Here is a 20,392-nt window from a genome sequence, read left to right on the forward strand (position 1 = left end):
GTTAGAAATGCAGGTTCTCCAGCCTTACTCCAGACCTGCTATCTGAAACTGAAACTGGAGGGCAAGCACAATCAGCATTTTAACAAGCCTTCCAGGTGATTCTGAAGCATGTTGATGTTTGGGAAGCATTGGTCTAGGGGAATGAAGTTGTGAAGGCAGGCCAATATAAAATTCCTTTCCTGCAGCTTCAAGCTGACAAGTTCATTATCAGGTTGCTGCAGCAACAATTGCACAGTAGGATTGGATAATGAAACATTGTGAAATTAAGAGGCATGAATATTAACTGATGACAATATTCTAGATCACTGGGATTTATATTTGGCAAAATAGATTTTTACTTTTAGCCTTATGTCAAGGAGAGGCATGGTTTCCTGAGGTTTTATGCTTGATAGCTGGAAGCCATGCCTATTTTTAAAACATCACTCCTTCGGAATTTAGACAAATTTTTGTGGAAAAACAGAATTACTCTTACCTGCATCACAGAAATCATAAGTAACGTGCTTAGGAGTGACTTATAATATAATTGAATTATCCTAATACATTATGTATGTCCACAATATCTGTTTCATAGAGCACAGTACTGAGCACCCGATGGCTATTAAATAACCATTAAGATTTGATTTGTTAAACCCTTTTTTGGCAATTATATGTCATAAAAATCACTATTTTTAAAACATTTATTCATATTCTGCATTTTCCTTCCAGGGTATGGTCCGCCTGTCTAAATTCTAGCACTTTCTCCATTCAAAGAGTGAAATTCATTTCAGGGTTTGCATTTTATTGATATGTGCTAAGGATTAGATGCACTCAGTTAAGCTTCTTCCTGGCCAGATGACATACCCTGTCTCTGATGTCAGTCGGAGAAAATCCCATATAGTGTACAACATCCCTGGATTACCTTATCTAAGTATTACATAGACATTTCCGATGATGTATCTTGGCATGTGGTCATTTTTCATTAACTTATTAGGGACCGTTAAAGCATCCTTTCCCCTTTTTGACACCTTGCCATAATTGAATGCAAAATTGACTGTAAGACTGAATGCCTGATATTCATGCAGTGAGTGGATGGGGCTTTATTGGTGTCTAGCAGAAACCACACGCAGAAGGGTGTTTCAGGAAAAAGGGATCTGTTGCTCTCTGACATGGGCGATAGACAAATGATGCCTATCCTCTGGACCTTATTTTCCTCAACTGTAAAAAGAGAGGATTCATTACACCATCTCTACCATCCTAAACACTTTTTGGATCTAAGGCTCGAGGTAGGGGCAGGGAGAGGGAAAATCCAAACCCTGAGCACCGCTGATGCATGATACACAATTGAATATTTTTAATGAATTGGTTCAAAGAACGACTGAGTCAGAATCATTAGCATCAAGTGGGCCTCAGACTCCTTTGGAGACGATGGGAAATAATGATATTAAGTACCCAGAATTTCGGTGGCAGACTAATGCATTTTGAGAAACGTACTTTAGAGAAGTATATTTAAATGTAATGTTTTCGCCCAGATTTTTCACATTGAATTATTTACTCTTAAGTCTAATGTGTATGAAATACTTAGAAAAGCTGATAATTTTACTATTTTAAGCATAGGTGTGCTCTACAGATCATATATATTCTTCCTGGAAGCGAAATATCTCTTAAAGGACAGCTTTCTACGCGTTATACTCCTCTACACTCACTTATTTCATTACATTTTGTGCAACCTAAAATTGTAGCTATAAAGCTATTTTGGGCATGCTTTTTCCAGAGCCTTGTAAGAATCAACAGGAGCATAATTTTAAGCCACAGAAGTGCAAAATAAGCATAGAATCCTAGCTACCATAAATAAAAAGGCCAGAATTCTAACTTTGCAAAACCACATAATTACTAGCAAGGGGGGGGGGGTGGGTGTGAGGACAGAAAGTAGAATTTTCGTGGGTATTTCTTACTGTTTCTCAACTTTTTTCTCTGAACTTTGTTTCTTCTCAGAGATGGAATTCTGTGAAACTCCTCACACTCTGTGCTCTGGCTACCAGACAGACATGCACGGCGTTTCTCGGCACGGCTACCAGCTAGAGATGGGGTCTGATGTGGACACGGAGACCGAAGGTGCTGTCTCACCTGACCACGCTCTGAGAATGTGGATAAGGGGGATGAAATCAGAACACAGCTCCTGTCTGTCCAGCCGGGCCAACTCCGCGTTGTCCTTGACCGACACGGACCACGAGAGGAAGTCGGATGGGGAGAATGGTAATAGAACGATCTATACTGTTTAAGTAAAACCCAGAGTGAATGCAGTTTTTAGCCTTTGATTTGTTTTCCTTCCCTGTGTCTTCCTATCTTTCATTTCGTATGCGGGATAGTGGGTTCCCGTGGACAAGGCATGTACCTAAGTATCTGGCAAATAGACACATTTATTTATAATGATAGATAAAATGCTTTTTATTCCTGGTGATTCCCCCGAGGGAAATAATCTCATGCGGTCAGCAGTATTGTGCATGTCTTATTTATTACTCACCTTTTATTTCCGTCTTTATTTTCCAGTGTAATACTAGTGGTATTTATTATGGAAAGTACATTTCATGCATTTGGGCTTTATATCAATATATGAACAATGAGATGAACAACTGTATAGCAAGCATATTCTGTATGGGCTTTCTATTTTAATTCAGATTAAACTGTCAAGTGTATAGACAGATCCAAATTAACCAAGTTAGACCGAAATGATAAAAAAAAAAAAAACCCAGAAGGTAAATTAATTTTTAGCCATTTGCCAGATGGCAAGTAATAGTAGCAATATCATTAAGTCTCAATTACATATTGTTTTCTTACAACTTTTAGAAGCAGAAAAGTTTTATCATTTTGATTTGTTGCATAGAGGTTAATTTATTTCTGCTCCCTGTCTCTACTGAAGAACAGAACCCTTTCATAAGAAAGCACATTAATGCTTATTAAACACACTAATCTAGGCTCTTCATCATTCTGTTTGTCTAAATTTCATAGGTCCCATCCCCATGACCACAGGCCTGCTCCGTTAGCAGTGGCTAATTAGTAATTTCTCAGGTGGCAGAGAGGCAGCCGCCAGCCCTATACCTACAGCTTTCTTCTATTCTGCCTTCTTCTTCCTGGTTCAGCCCACAGGGGACCCTGCCCACAATGATATAATCAGGAATGGCCGTTTGCCTACTAGTTAGATTATCATTTCCTTAATGATAGGCCATAATGTTTTGTAATATCACCAAGTATCCTTTGGGTCTTGGTTTTTTTGTGTTTCTTGGTTTTTGTTTTTTGTTTTTGTTTTTTAGTCTAGTGTCAGGTACATATGTATATATTGCTGGCTTTGGCCAAGAGTGTAGGAGGTGAATTTTGGAAATGAGAGGAGAGCGTAGATGATCGATGTGTGCGCAGTCATATGCAAGTGAAAGAGCACTAGGATGGAAATGATGTGACCTTGGACTGCTCTCTAAAGTTTTCTGGGCTACAGCTGTGAAACAGAAAAAATAATGACCAAATATATGTAAAAAGGGTGCTAGATGGTCTCCTGCATTGCTGAGACTTCCCGTCCTCCCTCATCTCACTCCTGACATATGAAGTTATAGCTAGTTCACTGGATTGAAACATTAAAATAAAAGAAGTTTCGCCATGGGTTTCAACCAGTTTTCCACTCCTACAAGATCCTAAGTATGGGGTTTCTTTCGGAGTGATTAAATGATTCTGGAATTATATATTGGTGATGGTTGTAGAGCTCTGTGAAAATACCAAAATCCACTGAGTTGTACACTTTATAAGAGGGTGAACATTATGGTATGTGAATCATAGTTCATTGAATCTGTTACTTAAAATATACTATTGGATGAAGGGTAGGGGTTAAAGATTGAGGATTCCCAGGTGACTTGGATAAGGATTAATTCATAAAATGTTTAATATTACAGGTTTTAAGTTCTCTCCTGTTTGTTGTGACCTGGAGGCTCAAGCTGGGTCTACTCAAGGTAAGTGTTTGCCAATATTTGACCGCAGATTATTTTGCCTGACACCCACCCCACAGAGTGGAACCCTGCCCCTCTGACAAACAACACACAGAGGTGATTAACTGACCTGTCAAAGACAAGTTCATTGGCTGCTTATTGGTTTGCTTTCCTCTGGAAAACTTCATGTATGTATGTTGGTGGTGAAGAAGAGGTGAGTCAGGAGCTGGGGAAAAGGACCATGCAGTATTTAAAGTGGGGTAGGGAAGCGTTGATTTAGCATGGGGGTGTAGATTTAAATCAAGTTGGATTGGGTTTGGCCTCATGACTTCCTACGTTATCTCTGATTTTTTGCATGGCTCTAGTCATTAATTTGAGATATTGTCATGACTTTACAGTGCCTCCTAGCAAATGGCTTTGGTCCTTGCCTTCAGATGCTCTGGCTTGGGTTTAGAAGCCTGCTATAGCCATGTCATCAATTATAAATAACGCCTTCAGTGAAAGAACTGGTGTTCATTCTTCTCTGTAAACCTGTGTTTACACTGTGTCATTTTTCAGTGAGGGGACATTGGTGTCCTTTTACCTTTGTCTTCATTGTGCTCATTAGGCTTTGCCTCTTTTCCCAAGGGATACTGAAAGCAATATTTATAAATGATTTTGATGAAAATCAGACTTTTGGAGGGCACGGGGTCTGACCACTGGGCAATGACTCAAAATGGGGAGGTGGTGGGGGCAAACGATCAGAGGAAAGATACATCAGCATGAGCTTTACCAAAATGCACATTATCCTCTCCTAGCCCCATCACAAGAACTGCTTACCGAGGTGAGCCACCAGACTGTATTACTGTGCCTTATCCCATGGATGTGTTAGGGACTTTCAGAAATGAAACTGTTCAGTTTCATTTGGCCCTCAGTCTAATCAACCATCTATCTACCTTGATCGTGTAATACTGTCTACTGAGACAGAGTTGGAAGACTCAGGAGTGAAGGACATGCATCCTTTTTGTTTTCTTTTATAGGTTTATTTTCCTTACATCTTATTTTAGGAACTGGATGGGGTATCACAGAATCGGGCTGGGTTGCCAAGGAAAACCGATGATCCAGTCTGCTAAAAACTAGTCCTTATTGCAAGTCTCTGTTGGCCCAATATGGACCTCCAAGAATGATTTCAACTTTTGAGAGGCAGTAGAGCATAGTGATTAAAAGTTTGGACTGTGGAGCCAGAGAGCCTAGGTTTAAATCCCAGCTGTGTGACCTTGGGAAAGTTATATATAAAGTTTCTGTGCCCGAATTTCATCATCTATAAAAGAAGGATAATATTAACGTTGACCACAAGGATTTTGTGACTATTGAATAAATTAATGTAGGTAATGATTTAGAATAGTATTTGTAACATGAAGTACAATATGAATGTTCAGCATCTCACTATTTCCAAATAACACTTTTAATATCTTTATCTCACACCATCCTCATGATCACTCTGCAAAGTAGATTCTGTTGTTATCCACATTTTACATAGGAAGAAGAGTTAAAATAGCAGTTCAGAAACCAGCTAGCTAAATTCAACTGATTATTTTCTATATATTCCTTTCCTTCCTTGGCTCAACAACTTTCTCCTGCTCAGTGTGAGTTCTGTAAGTCTTAATCTGACTCCTACTTTTCAATAAAGAGTATACAATTTAGAATCTTATTTATGACCTCCAGTATGATTTCACCAATTTGGATTCTATAAATTTTCAATCAGTGACAACCAGGACTGATCGGTCTTGAGCATTTACAAAGGTTCTCACAGAGAAGGTTTGAGTTAAGATGAGAGTATAAATGGCTTTTCTAAAAGCATATTAATTTGGAGAAATAGTTGTTTTCAGTGAATTGAACTTGATGTTTGTGTGCAGATGTTGCTATTTATTTCCCATTGATCTCCATTCATGGAATGAAACCTATCAGGGCATCTATTTCATTAATCTGACTTTATTTATTTATTTATTTATTTATTTATTTATTTATTTAATGTTTATTTGTTTTTGAGACATACAGAGACAGAGTGCAAGTGCGGGAGGGGCAGAGAGAGGGAGACCCAGAATCTGAAGTAGGCTCCAGGCTCTGAGCTGTCAGCACAGAGCCCGACGCAGGGCTCGAACCCACCAACTGTGAGATCATGACCTGAGCCGAAGTCGGACGCTTAACCGGCTGAGCCACCCAGGCGCCCCATGACGTTAGATATACCATATTTGAAATGAGTGAAATGGTGTAAAATTTTTAGGATTTATATATGTTACTGTCTCACACTCCATGCCACCCCATCCCTGTGCCTCAGTTAGTGTTGGTGACGCTTTGTTTTGTTTCTGTCTTTCTATACATTCTGATTTTTAGATTAATAATGAGGCAGTGGGCATAATATGGACCAGTTTAAGATGATTTAAGCTTCACTCCTGTACATGTGGGAGAAAAGGAAGATAGAGGAAATTGTTAATTTGGCTGAGTTACTCAACTGAGAAAGATTCTGAGACACGATTTCAAGGATGCTTTCAATTCTCTCCATCCTAGATTATGACTTGGATTTTCTCCTTCTGGTTTCAAAATCATATCTATAAGGGCTTGGTTCTTTCATTTCATTAATTGGTGAAGCCTTTCAAAATATTTATTTTTTCTCATTTTCATAAATCCTATGTGGCTACCCTTCATTGAATTTAAGTCTCCGACATGCTATAACCTATGAAGAATTAAAATAAATCACCATACCTTTCAGCACGGAAACACTTGGACTGGGCTGCCTGAAGTGCAGGGGAGGGAGAACATCAGGTAACGGGGGGCGGGGGGGATCCGGATTTCTCAGCTTTCTCAGGCCAATCGGAACACTGTTGGAGTTTGTTCCCAATCCCTCAACTTTGTCCTTAGTAAATCCTTTGTTGTCTGTTGGTGCTTCCTGGCCTGTTTAGGAAAAATGCACATTTACTCAAGTTAGCTTCATCGTGAGGCCTGGGAGCAGGACACTTTGATATCAGTCAGACTGCTTTATTCATTTTACCCTTTCGCCACTCCCATTTCACCTACTACCTACATCTCTGTTCGTTGCTCTGAGGAAAAAAGTTAAAACTGAGAGACAATATATTTTTGTAGATCTTCTCTGATCTTACAAGCATAGAAATGCTGCAGTGGGTCAGACCTCTGATCATCTAACACACAACCCTGCCTCTGACCCGTGATCCGGTGGGCATTTCCTACAAGGATTTGGCAATCCTATTTGAGCATGAACCTCAGTGATTAAGGTATCGCTCCTAATTACATCTGCCTCTACCTGAGACTGGAGGAATATGCTATATGGACAGCTAAATTTGGACAATCAATTTCCAAGAATGTGTGTTTCACAGATGGCCTAAACGAAGCAGTTGGATTATAAAAAGTGAAGATTAAATTGCATCTCAAGAAGCTACATGGAGAGAAACAGAGAAAAAGCATTTTTAACCTGTAACTCATAGAGTATACAGATGGTCCCTGACTTACGATGGTTCGATTTACATGTTTTCGACTTCATGGTGTGAGAAGGCAGTACTCATTCAGTAGAAACTGTATTTTGAGTTTGGATTTTGATCTTTTCCTGGGGCGGCGGTACGCAGTACAATTCTCTCGCGATGCTGGGCACTGGGAACTGGAGCTCGCGGTTGGCCACGCGATCGCGAAGGTAAACCCCCGAGACACTTACACCCATTCTGTCCCCGCACGACCATTCTATTTTGCACTTTCAGTACAGTAGTCAGTAAGTTACATGAGACGTTCAACGCTTTATTATAAAATAGGCTTTGTTTGACATGATTTTGCCCAACAGTTGGCTAACGTGAGTGTTCTGAGCATGTTTAAGGTAGGCTAGGGTAAGCTCTGGTGTTCGGTAGGTTAGGCCGTATTGTGACATGCAGTTTCGATCTACGGTATTTTCAACTTATGGTGGATGTATCAGGACATAACCCCATTGTAAGTCGAGGAAGATCTGCAAATTGTGAAGAAATTATTTAAAGGAGTTGAAATAAATTTATTTAAATAAATAAGAATAGTATAGCTATTTATATATAAAATTATATAGCTGTTCATAAATGATATTTCTATGCAATCAATATTTATTGAGCGCCTGCTCTCTGCTGGGCTCTGTATTGGAGACTGGGCATATATGAAAGATGACCAGTGTACATTCCCCAACCTCTGAGAATTTACAGTATAGTGGGAGAGATTGGTGCCCTATTAGTTAGGGTTGTTCATTATTATTTACTACTGTTATTGCAGGTAACAGGTAACAGAAACCAACTTGAGGCGGCTTAAACAAAAAATCACATTTATTTGAAAGGGCACGAGAATGCTTCATGGGACCAGTGCAAGTGAGTGGCTCGACAGCAGGAATCAGATCAGAAGAATTGCCTGGACTTTGCCTCTTGCTTCTGAATCCAGTTCCTTCAGTCCTACCTCTGAAAGTTGACTTTCTCTAAATCTCCATTTGTAAGGCAGGCATAAAGCTTCCTATAATTCCTCAGTTTATATTTTTTCTGTTCGGGAAAGCAGTTGCAATTAACCAGATATTTTTTAGTGCCATTTCTAAATTCCAAGGAGACAGAATAATTTTCCCAGCTTGAGTCAGCTCTCTACCACTGGTCCCATCAGTTACAACCAGGGAGTGAGGTCAGTAATACAAATGTTGCTTTGTGGTAACCCACCCATTGGATCCTTGGAGCAGTTCTCAATGCAGGGCAGTCCAAGTCAAGTGGGCATATATACCCAAAGAGGTCTGTTAGGAGAAGAAGAAGGAGCCAATTTTAATACAGTCTAGTTAGTACTGTGATAAAGATGTATGTGCAGCTTGCTACGAGAGCACAAGTGATCTGAAACCAATTATTACAGTAAAATTGGTTATATTAATGCAGTCTAAATAAATGATGTTCTCTATAGAGTGTGTGGTTAAGAACATGGTCTGTGATATAAGATAGACTTAGGTTTGTGCCCTGGTTCTGCCATTTACCTGCTGTGTGTCCTTGAACAGGTAGCTAAAGCTCTCCAAGCCTTCATTTCCTTCTCTGTCAAGTGGAAACATTACCTGTGAAGTTGTTTGGTGTGTGAGGAGGATTAAATGAGAAAATGAATATATAGCTCTTGACAGTGTACCTGTCATATATTAAATGCCAGCAAAGTTAGTTGCTGTTGATATCTATCACTCAGAAAGTGATATTATGCAGGTATGGTGGGGTAGATGCGATCAGGCGAAGGCTCTCTTAGCAAGGATTAGCCAGTTATACACCTGACTTCTGAAACATCTTGTACCCCAGGAAACTCTAGCCTAGCAGAGTCCAGCCTACTTTCTCTTCATTTTGAACTGGGTAAAATGCTATGCACTCGTTTTACCTTAAATAACACATCCTTCTCGTAGCCAACAATCTTGTTCTGCTAAGTATAGAAGACTGTGAGGAGAAATTCAATGAAGTACTTCAGACCTGGCTGAGGGTTAACTTGTACCATTGGTTTTCTGTGTCGTGGTAGTAGCCCCTTAAGGTAGAGCTGGGGTTTCAGCCACCCAGAAGCCCTGTTGATTTCCATGAGTGTTGGGCAGCTGAGCTCCCTATATGCTGCTCAGGAACTTTACAGGTAAAGGATTATCTGATATAATCCCATAATAGTAAAAAAAAAAAAAATCCATCAGTACTACTCCCTATTGTTCCTGCACTGCATATCACAGAAACCTGGTAATATACCACGTGCTACTAATAAACACCATAGCATCATAGCCATGTATATGTTGTTCTTACACCTGAAATTGCTTCTTTGGAACAGCAGGGGTTGTGAAAAAAAAGAGCTAGCCTAACACCTGGGTTTCTTGAATGACATGTAATAGTTACACCCAAATTAGGAGCCATTCCTTCTGATATTTGACCACGTGGGGCCATTCATGTGCACTTAATGGAGGGAATTTGTTTGTTTGTTTTACATTTCTTTCCTTTGCTTTTGTGTTTTCCCCTGGTAATGTAAGTTATACAGGACACTTCCATAGCAATGATAACAGTTCCTCGGGAACCATCTGAATGTCAAAGGAAGTGTGTGAAACAATGCAATGGCTTGGTAATAGCTTTGGCAGGAGCCCTGCCATATAACTGACATCCTAATGGCTCTGTTGGACCCATTAGGCATGTATAAGACAGTGCAGTTGACTTTGTAATGGCTCCTTTGGAGATGTTACATGATCAGAGGAAGTGTGTAAGTCATTGAGATTACTTTATATGTGGGTGAGACACTTCTGTGGTGACTGTGATACTCTTACAATTGAAAACAATTTTGATGTTATTGAAATTCAAGCCATTATAAAGTTAGATCTACCAAGCTCATGTTTTCTTTTTTTTTTTTGTAGGTTATTTTAACTAGTATTTTTTTTAGTATTAAAGTAATATCAGCAGATGGTATAAAAATTAAAATCATAAAAACAGGTTTAAAGTGAAAAGTCCCTCTCCCTCTTACACTTTAGGTGCCACTCTTAAGAGACGGCCAGTGTTAACATTGTATTATGTATCATTCCCCAAATGTTCTGTACATGTACAAAAGGGATAACATCCTATAGAAAGTCTAATAACTTCTTCTAGTTAATATTCTACCTTGGATATTCTCCCATATTTGTAGTATAGATCTGTCTTGCTCTTTTTAATGGTTGCATAGTATTCTGTTTCTGTATCATTTTTTATTTAATCCATTCCCTTATTTGTGGACACGTAGATTTCCAATGCTTTGTTATTAAAACCAGTGCTGCACTAAAATCTATGTACACGTCTTTTTGCACACCTGTTGAATAATTTCTTAGAAGTGGAAATGATGGGTCAAGGACATGTACATTTAGCATTTTTTATAGATATTGCTAAATTTCCCCCTTAAACAACCAATTATCTTCCTACTAATGCACCTGTTTTCCCCTATCTTTGTCAATACTGACAATGACAAAAGATTTCTTTCTTTTTGTTTAATGTTTATTTATTCTGGAGAGAGAGGGAGAGAGAGACAGAGTGCCAGCGGAGGAGGGGCAGGGAGAGAGGGAGACACAGAATCTGAAGCAGACTCCAGGCTCTGAGTTGTCAACACAGAGCCTGACACAGGGCTCAGGAACTGTGAGATCATGACCTGAGCCAAAGTCGTATGCTTAACCGACTGAGCACCCTTGACAAAAGATTTCTAATATCCAATCTGCTAGAAGAAATATGGTATCTTTTGGAGCTATTATTTTGCATTTTATTTATGAGTGAGCTTGGGCATCTTTTTATATGTTAATGGACCATTTGCATTTCTTTTGTTCTGAATTGTCTCTTGACATCCTTCTTCCATTTTTGTATTTGAATTTTTGTATTTCTTACTATTTTTCAAGAAACTTCATATATTAAGGTTAAAAATCCTTGGTGTCACATACTATGCATGCTTCTTAGTTTTTTCATTTGCCTTTTGAAATAGGTCCATAAGACGTGCCTGTGTCTGTGTGTGTGGTATAGAGCTTTATATTTTTAAGTGGTCAAATTCAATCATCTATACTTTATGACTTATGGAAGTATATATAGATAGATAGATGGTAGGTAGATAGAGATATAGTTAGTTATCAACAACGTTATAATGTCCCCAATTCTAAAAATAAGCTGCTTGAAAAGTTATTTTAATTTTGAATTCAAATCTAAGTATCCACATACAAATAATAAATCTAAATGTACAGTATATATACATATAGTATGCATCATAGATATATTTACATGAAATCAAACTTGAATGTAAAAGAAGTTAAATATAGTACGAATAATATAGACATGAAAATAAATTAGAGTTATTTACTTAGTCTTTGTAATTGATCTTATTTTTATTATTATTTTTAGAGAGAGAGCATGAGTAGGGGAGAGGGGCAGAGGGAGAGAGAATCTTAAGCAGGCTCCATTCTCAGCGTGGAGCCTGATGTGGGGCTGGATCCCACAGCCCTGGGATCATGACCTGAGCCTAAATCAAGAGGCAGATGCTCAACCGACTGAGCCACCCTGGCGGCCCTGTAATTGATATATTGTTTAATCATTAACTTCTTTAGTACATTAAATAATGAGTAAGAAGCCAAAATGAGTTACTGTGCTTATAGAATTAGCTTATGAATAGATTTTTTAAGAGGTTAGACAGTGTAAGAAAAAATATGGTTGAGCATATCCTCACTAGAAATAAATGACAGTACAGGCATACCTTGTTTTGTTGTGCTTCATAGATACCACGTTTGGTACAAATTGGAGGTTTGTGGCAACCCTGCTTCGAGCAAGTCTATCAGCACCATTTTTTTCAACAGCATTGCTCACTTTGTATATCTGTGTCACATTTTGGTGCAATATTTCAACCTTTTTCATTATTATTATATTTGCAATGGTGATCTGTAATCAGTGACATTTGATATTACTGTTGTAATTATTTGGGGGCACCACAAGCCACGGTGAACTTAATCAGATGTTGTGTCTTCTGACTGCTCCACTGAATGGCCATTATGCCATCTTTCTCCCTCTCTTCCAGCTGCCCAATTCCTCAGGATGCAACAGTATTGAAATTAGCACAATTAATAATCTACAATGGCATCTAAGTGTTCAAGTGATAGGAAGAGTATCACATCTCTCATTTAAGTCAAAAAGCAAGAAATAACTAAGCTTCGTGAGGAAGGCATGTTGAACACTGAAAGCTGAAAGCTAGGCCTCTTGCACCAGTTGGCCAAGTTGTGAATGTAAAGGAAAAGTTCTGGGAAGAAATTAAAAGTGCTACTCCAGTGAACATATAAATGATAAGAAAGCAAAACAACCTTATTGCTGATAGGGAGAAAGTTTTAATGGTCTGGAGAAAAGATCAGACAACATTCCCTTAAGCCAAAATCTGATGCAGAGCAAGACCCTAACTCTCTTCAGTTCTGTGAAGGCTGAGAGAGGTGAGGAAGCTGAAGAAGGAAAGTCTGGAGCTAGCAGAAGTTGGGTCACGAGGTAAGGAAAGAAGCCATCTTTATAGCATAAAAGTGTAAGGTGAAGTAGTAGCAAGTGTTGATGTAGAAGCTGCAGCAGGTTGTCCAGAACATCTAGCTTAGATCGTCAGTGAAGGCTGCTGCACCAAATAGCAGATTAGCAATGTAGACAAAACAGCCTTCTGTCAGAAGAAGACAGCATCTAGGACTTTTTCATAGCTCCAGAGGAGAAGTCATTGCCTGGCTTCAAAGCTTCAGAGGACAAGCTGACTCTCTTGTTAGGTGTGAACGCAGCTGGGAAATTTAAGTTGAAGCCAATGTTCATTGTTAACTATACCTTGTTTTTGGATACTAACATTTCTAGTATTTCTCTACCATAAAAATGTTACAATAGACATCTTTGTGATCAAACCTTTGGTCTGGTGCCGATTCCTTCCTTACAATAGATGTCTACAAAGAAAATAACTGGGTTCAATAATGTTTACATTAAGGCCCAAGATATGTATGAAATTATTTCTGAATTCATACCCCCATTAACAAAGCATGAAAGTGGCAATTTCATTTTTCCCTCACTTATACTAGATGATTTACTTTAAAAGATTTTTTGCTAATTATTCATTGAAAGTTAAAAAAAATGAAATTATGTATTTTATATTACATGTCACTTACTGATGCTGGAATTGAACCTTTTATCATCTCCTTTTTTTTTTTCTAATGACATTCCTCATTTGTTAGTTGAACTGATTTTTCAAATTATATGTCATTAGAAATCTAGAACTAAATACATATAAATCTAAGTCATTTCATGGGGGGCAATAAAATAGATAATCCAGAATAGAGGAGAAGATAAACATAAGCATGTCATAATAACTATAGATAAAGAGGAAGTTGAAAGACTCTTAAGAAACTACTTTGTGCACCTCTTTGAAGATACACTTGAAAACCTGGGTGGAGTGGATAATTTTATAGGAAAAATACAAATGCCCAAAACTGGCCTTGGATGATAAAGAAAATCTAAACTTTCTAATTTATATAGAAATAAAATTACCAAAGAACTGCTCAAACCAAAAAAAGTAGCAGAAATAGTTTCATAGGCAAAATCTGCCAATCTTTTAAGAAACATATCATTTCAGTGCTCCTTAAGTATTTTCAGAGCGTAACAAAAGTGAAAGCTTCCAAATCTTTAAAATTTTTTTGGAAACAAGAAAAGATTTGAGATCTAAAGCAGAGAAAGAAATCACAAAATAAATCTACAAACCAATTGTAGTTATGAATATTTGAGGTAAACTTCTTTTTAAAAAATTTTTTAATGTTTATTTATTTTTGAGAGAGAGGAGAGCAAGCAGGGGAGGGGCAGAGAGAGGGGGAGACACAGAATCTGAAGCAGGCTCCAGGTTCTGAGCACAGACCCCGATGCGGGGCTCGAACTCACGAACCATGAGATCATGGCCTGACCCAAAGTCGGTTGCTTACTCGACTGAGCCACCCAGGTGCCCCTTGATGCAAACTTCTTAAATAAAATACTGGCAAACAAGGTCCAGCAATAGAGTAAAAGAATAATACACTATGAGTGCAGTTCACACTAGGAATGCAAGGATGGTTTAATAATAGGAAATCTGTTACTCTAATTTACTATATGAATAGATAAACCATATGAAAAATTGCTTAGATGCTAAAAAGGCATTTGATAAAATCCAGAGTTGTATTTAACAAACACATAGTAGTTACTCGCTGCAGACAGTGTTCTAACTATTTTACAGATATTAATGGATTTATTTCTCACAACCAATCCATGACTTAGGTACTAATAATATCCCCATTTACATACATAGAAACCAAGGCACAATGAAGATAAATAAAGTCATTTAGCTAGTAAGTGGTAAAGCCAAACTTCAAACCCAGGCAATCTGATTCCAAACCCTGGAATTTAACCACTATACTATACTGCTGATCATCAATTTTTGATATTCTTATTTAAATATATGTACATATTTATGTAAAACTCATGTCCTTTTTCTTAAGTTTATTTCTTTTTTTAAGTTTATTTATTTATTTTGAGAGAGACAGAGACTGCAGGAGGGGCAGAGAGAGAGAGAGAATCCCAAGCGGGCTCTGCTCAGCACACAGCCCAATGTGTTGCCTGATCCCGCAGTAGCAAATTCACAACCTGAGCCAATATCAAGAGCTGGACGCTTAAAAGACTGAGCCACCCAGGGACCCCTAAAACTAATTTCTTAGATACAATTCTGTGGCATTTAATATTATAATTACTACATTGTAATTATATATGATATATCTATAATTATGTACTATAGTATAATTATAAACAATTATAATATATAATATAGTTATACAATAATTATATATAATTAAATATACCAACAAACATAATTATATAATTATAATTTGAAACATATATATATATAATTCTGTAGCATGATGTCATGTAAAATCACAAAACCCCATTTTATTCTAAGTGAGGAAGCCCTACAAAACAAGGATGTCCACTTTCACCAACTACTTTAAACCTATTATGAAGATCGCAACTGTCACCATCAGAAAAGAGAGAGAAATGAGGAGTACAATTAGAAGCAAAGAAGTAAATTATTATTTGCAGGTTATATAATCGTATGCCTACAAAAATCTAAGAAAAGGAAACAGTAAATTAATACAAATAATAAGAATTAAGTCAACTAATTTGGTACAGCTTTAGCACACCAGACTAATAGTTTTTCTCCATACAAACCACAATTAGAAAATATAGTTGAATAAATTGTTAGTTTTACAATGCAATGATGACAATCAAAATGCCTAGGAACAAACTAGTAAAAAGAGCCAGACACACACACACACTCACACACACACACACACGCACACACACGCACATGCACACACACACTACAATGCTATTGAGGAATGTAGAAGAAAACAAAAATGGAAAGCTTTACCCTGTTCTTGGATGGTAAGTCTCAGCATATAAAATTCTCCCTAAATTAATCTGTAATTCTAACATGCCTCCAATAAAAATATCAATTGACCTTAGGGCGCCTGGGTGGCTCAGTTGGTTAAGCGTCCGACTTCAACTCAGGTCACGATCTCGCAGTCCGTGAGTTCGAGCCCCGCATCGGGCTCTGGGCTGACGGCTCAGAGCCTGGAGCCTGCTTCCGATTCTGTGTCTCCCTCTCTCTCTGCCCCTCCCCCGTTCATGCTCTGTCTCTCTCTGTCTCAAAAATAAATAAATGTTAAAAAAAATTAAAAAAAAATATCAATTGACCTTGTAATAACACTGACTTACTGGCTCTAATGTTCAAATGGAGAAAAAACAAACATGTGAGAACACTCTGAAAATATTTGGGGAAAAAACCATAATGTTGTGATAGTAAGTTTGCCAGTTAGTAAAATATATTTAAGTTCATTTTAACTGTACCAGGATGGTGCTAGTATACAACAAACAAAGTGTTAGAATGGAAGAGGAAACCCAGAAATGGACCCAAATATGGATAGGAATATAGAACATGATAATGATGGCATGTCAGATCAGTAGGGAAAACGGGAGTTCTTTAAAAAAAAATGTGTTAGAGTAATTGGGTAGCTATCTGCAAAACAATAATATTGGTTCTCTACCTCACTCCCTACACCAAAATAAATTCTAGATGAATTAAAATTTAAAGGTGGAAATAACTACTAGAAGGAAATATGGGAGAATGTTTTTCCTGACCTTGGAATAGGAGAAGCTTTTCTAGATATGGCACACAAAAACAGAAGCCACAAACAAAAGTGTTGCCATGCTACATTTGTGGCATCCAGAGGCAAAGGGTTAATTTTGTCTTTTATCAATGAAAAAAAAGCCCCAACAATAAAATGGAAAACAATTGATAGAGGCTATAGAATAGGAAATGAGAATGGTTCTTGAACATATAAAAATGTTAACCTCACTCCTAAGGGGAATGCAGAATAGAGCTATAAGTTATCATTTATCACCTCTATCACATTGGTAATAATAAAAATTTGATAATATACTTTGTTGATAAATGTGTATGAAATGTTGGTTATAGGAGTATAAATAGATATAGTCTCCATGAAAGGAAATTTGGCAAAATCTAACAAAAGTCTATCTCCTTTGACTCAGCAGTTTCACTTTGCAGAGTTTATCCTGCAGATACTGAGTGAGTATGCAGTGATCTGTAAGAGGATGTTCACAGTAGTGTTGTTCGAAATATCAAAAAATCGAGGCTATCAATGAAAATGTTCATCAGCAGGAGGCTCCTTGAATAATTTATGGTACATTCATGCAATGGAATACTCTACAGCCTTCCAAAGAAGGAGGTAAACATGATCAGAGGAGAAGTGGAATGGTTTAGGAAGAATTACGTAGGGGCATTTCAACTCTATTGACACCATATTTATTTGTATATATATTTATTTATTTGTAGCATTTTTTTTTCTTAAACTAAGTGGAGGGGGTATATGACTGTGTATAATGTTGCTCTTTATACCCTTTTATAGATGTCTTAAATAATTTTAATAAATTTAACACGAACAAAATGAGCGAAATCTGTGTGTAACTACATAGAATAGTCTTTAACATACATCATTAAACAGAAGCCACAGAGTTTGTATCATTGTGTATAGCAGTGGCTTTTTTGTTTGTGTCTCAGAGTAAGAAATAACTTTTTACATTGTGACCCAGTTCATAATGAATATATAAATAAAAATAAAAATTAGCAACAAAAATTTCACAAGACAGTGCCTACCCTTACTATGAATCACATACGCTGATATTTTGTATTCCATCTTATTCCCATGTCTTTGTAATGTTAATTGTGATCCAGTATATTTATTTCATAACCCACTAATAGGTCACAGCCTCCAGTTAAAAAACTGATGTCCACCGCGTTACACTTGACCTGTAGTTTTTAACGGAGCTACATATATGTGTGCTTGTATATACATAGAATTTCTCTGGGGGTATTCACAATAAATGGATCATTCTGACTGCATTTATGGAAGGGAACTAGAAGACTATGGGGCGGGGGTGGGAGAGATTTGTTTTCCTACGTGCTCTTTTGTACCTTTAGAACTTTGTACTATGTGTTATTAAAATTTTTAATTTAACATAATGAAAAACTAAATAAAATGAAAATGATAGAAAGAAAGGAATCCAAGTCACTTGCTTTCTAGATCACTTTTTTTTAAATTTTAGAGAGAGAGAACATGTGAGTAGGGGAGAGGGGCAGAGGGAGAGAGAGAGAGAAAATCCCAAGCAGGCTCCACACTTAGCATGGAGCCCAATGTGGGGCCCAATCTCACGAACCATGAAATCACAACCTGAGCCGAAATCAAGAGTTGGACGCTCAACCAACTGAGCCACCGAGGCACCCCTAGACCACTTTTTAAGATAACCAATAATTGCTGTTTACGAGCTCTTTCCAGCGTTTTAAAAGAAATGAAAAAAAAAAAAAAAAACCCTTCCCTATAAGCACAAGATTATAAAATGTTCCCTTTATGGCAATCCCCAGATTTAGCTTTTGATTTATGTCTATAACACAGCTTTTTTGGTGTGCTTTGTAGAAACAAAGGAAGAAACAAATACATTAGACTGAGGGTAATATTTTGTTTTTTATATTACTATTAGATCACCTGATCATTCTCATTGTCAACGTGAAATTCAAGTTGTATATGTGGAAGAGGCACACTCTTGTTTACTTGAAGAAGTTATGTTTGTAGTTCAAGTTTCTGTCTTAAACACGGGAAGCAAGTCATGGAAGTATTGTTAATCCAGTGGACCAGCAGTTTTGTTTCAAAGTTGTCTGACACACTTAGCACTTCTAAAACAAAAAGACAGCTGCAGATTTCACACCTTTCATGTGATATAAACCATGCTATTTTCCTTTGAGATCAAAAACATGTATTTGCCATTTAACAATTTCAGTAGTGTACACATAATTGTGTTTCTATGAACAAATGGATATTACACTACGTGCTTGACTTTAAATAGCATTTCCTTATTCACCAAAGTCCATATTTTTGACTTTTTGTTTTCAATTTTATGGCCACTATCATTTGAAAATTTGTACTTAAAGAATTTTCATTCATTTTGATGTTTGTAAGTGCAAAACGAGTTTATTTAAGAAAGCTGATTTTTTTTAAACATCTCATTTTTGAGAGTGAGAGAGACAGAGTGTGAGTGGGGGAGGGTCAGAGAGAGTGGGAGACACAGAGTCAGAAGCAGGCTCCAGATTCTGAGCTGTCAGCACAGAGCCTGAAGTGGCGGTGGGGCTAGAACCCACTGACCGCAAGATCATGACCTGAAGTCGGAAGCTTAACGGACTAAGCCACCCAGGCACCCCTACTGATCTTTTTTTTTTCAAATTTTTATTTCAATTCTAGTTAGTTAACATATGGTTCAATTTTGATTTCAGGAGTAGAATCTAGTGATTCATCACTTACATACAATACCCAGTGCTCATCATAACAAGTGCCCTGATCCTGTATTTTCATTGTTCCTTGGCAAGTTCATATTTGCTGAAATAATTCTGCAGCTAGAGCAATTGTGTGGCCTGCATAAGTCTTGTGTGCAAAGGCTTAATAACTTTTACTGTGAGAAAATTGGCCATCTTGCGAAATAATCCAAACTGTTATCTTCTACCACATGTCTTATAACCTGGGTTGCCACTGCTAAACAAGGACCAAAACAAAAGAAATATAAAACTAGGGAGTATCCCATACCGAGCTGTATTTGTGCGTTCGCTCGGCTTCCTTCACATGGCTTCAGCATGGCTTACCATGCTTAGTTTTACTCTTATCTCAGTGGTCACTTCTCTATCTGATTTGCTGATTCTTTCTCTTCTTTCTGACCCTTTAATGTTGGAGAATTCCCAGTGTTGTCTTTGTCCTAGAACCTTCATTTACACTCACTCCCTCAGGGATCACATACAATCTTGAGGCTTAAAATGCTATCTAATACGCCAAAGAGTTCCAAATTTATATCTCAGCCGAGACTGGTCTTCCAACATCCAACTTCAACTACCTACTTGATAATTTCACTTGGATATCTAATGAGTATCCTGGATTTCACTTGTCCAAAACTGCCCCCCTGATCTTCCCTCTACCCCGGACTTGCTCCACTTGCAGACTAGCCCATTTCAGTTGATGGAAACTCCATTCTGCCACTTGCTTAGGCCAAAAACCTTGGGGTCGTCCTGAAAGCTCTCTTGCTTTCATACCTTATATCTGCTCTATCAGCAAACACTGTTCCTTTACTACCAACTCCAGTGCTACCGCCTTTGTCCAAGCCACCATCATCTGTCACCTGGGCTAATTCAGCAGCTTCCAACACTTCTCTGCTTCACAGAATGATCATTTTAAAATGTAAGTCAAGTGTACTAAAAATATTGCAAGGGCTTCTCATCTCACAGAGTAAAGTATTTACAATGGTCAAAATGCCCTCCATGATCTAGCTTTCTCTCTGGCC

At 37.7% G+C, this 20,392-nt stretch overlaps 1 protein-coding gene across 1 annotated transcript in view; it reads left to right on the plus strand.

The window, feature by feature from the left end:
* TENM1 (teneurin transmembrane protein 1) overlaps positions 1 to 20,392 on the plus strand; it is a 790,868-nt gene that overhangs the window by 296,162 nt on the left and 474,314 nt on the right. Inside the window, exons 4-5 of the mRNA XM_081792970.1 lie at positions 1,972 to 2,232; positions 3,915 to 3,971. Of these exons, the coding sequence (XP_081649096.1) occupies positions 1,972 to 2,232; positions 3,915 to 3,971 (318 nt within the window). The remainder of the gene's footprint in view (positions 1 to 1,971; positions 2,233 to 3,914; positions 3,972 to 20,392) is intronic.

This window comes from Panthera onca, chromosome X, assembly GCF_046562875.1.
Source record: "Panthera onca isolate mPanOnc1 chromosome X, mPanOnc1 haplotype 2, whole genome shotgun sequence".
NCBI lineage: Eukaryota > Metazoa > Chordata > Mammalia > Carnivora > Felidae > Panthera > Panthera onca.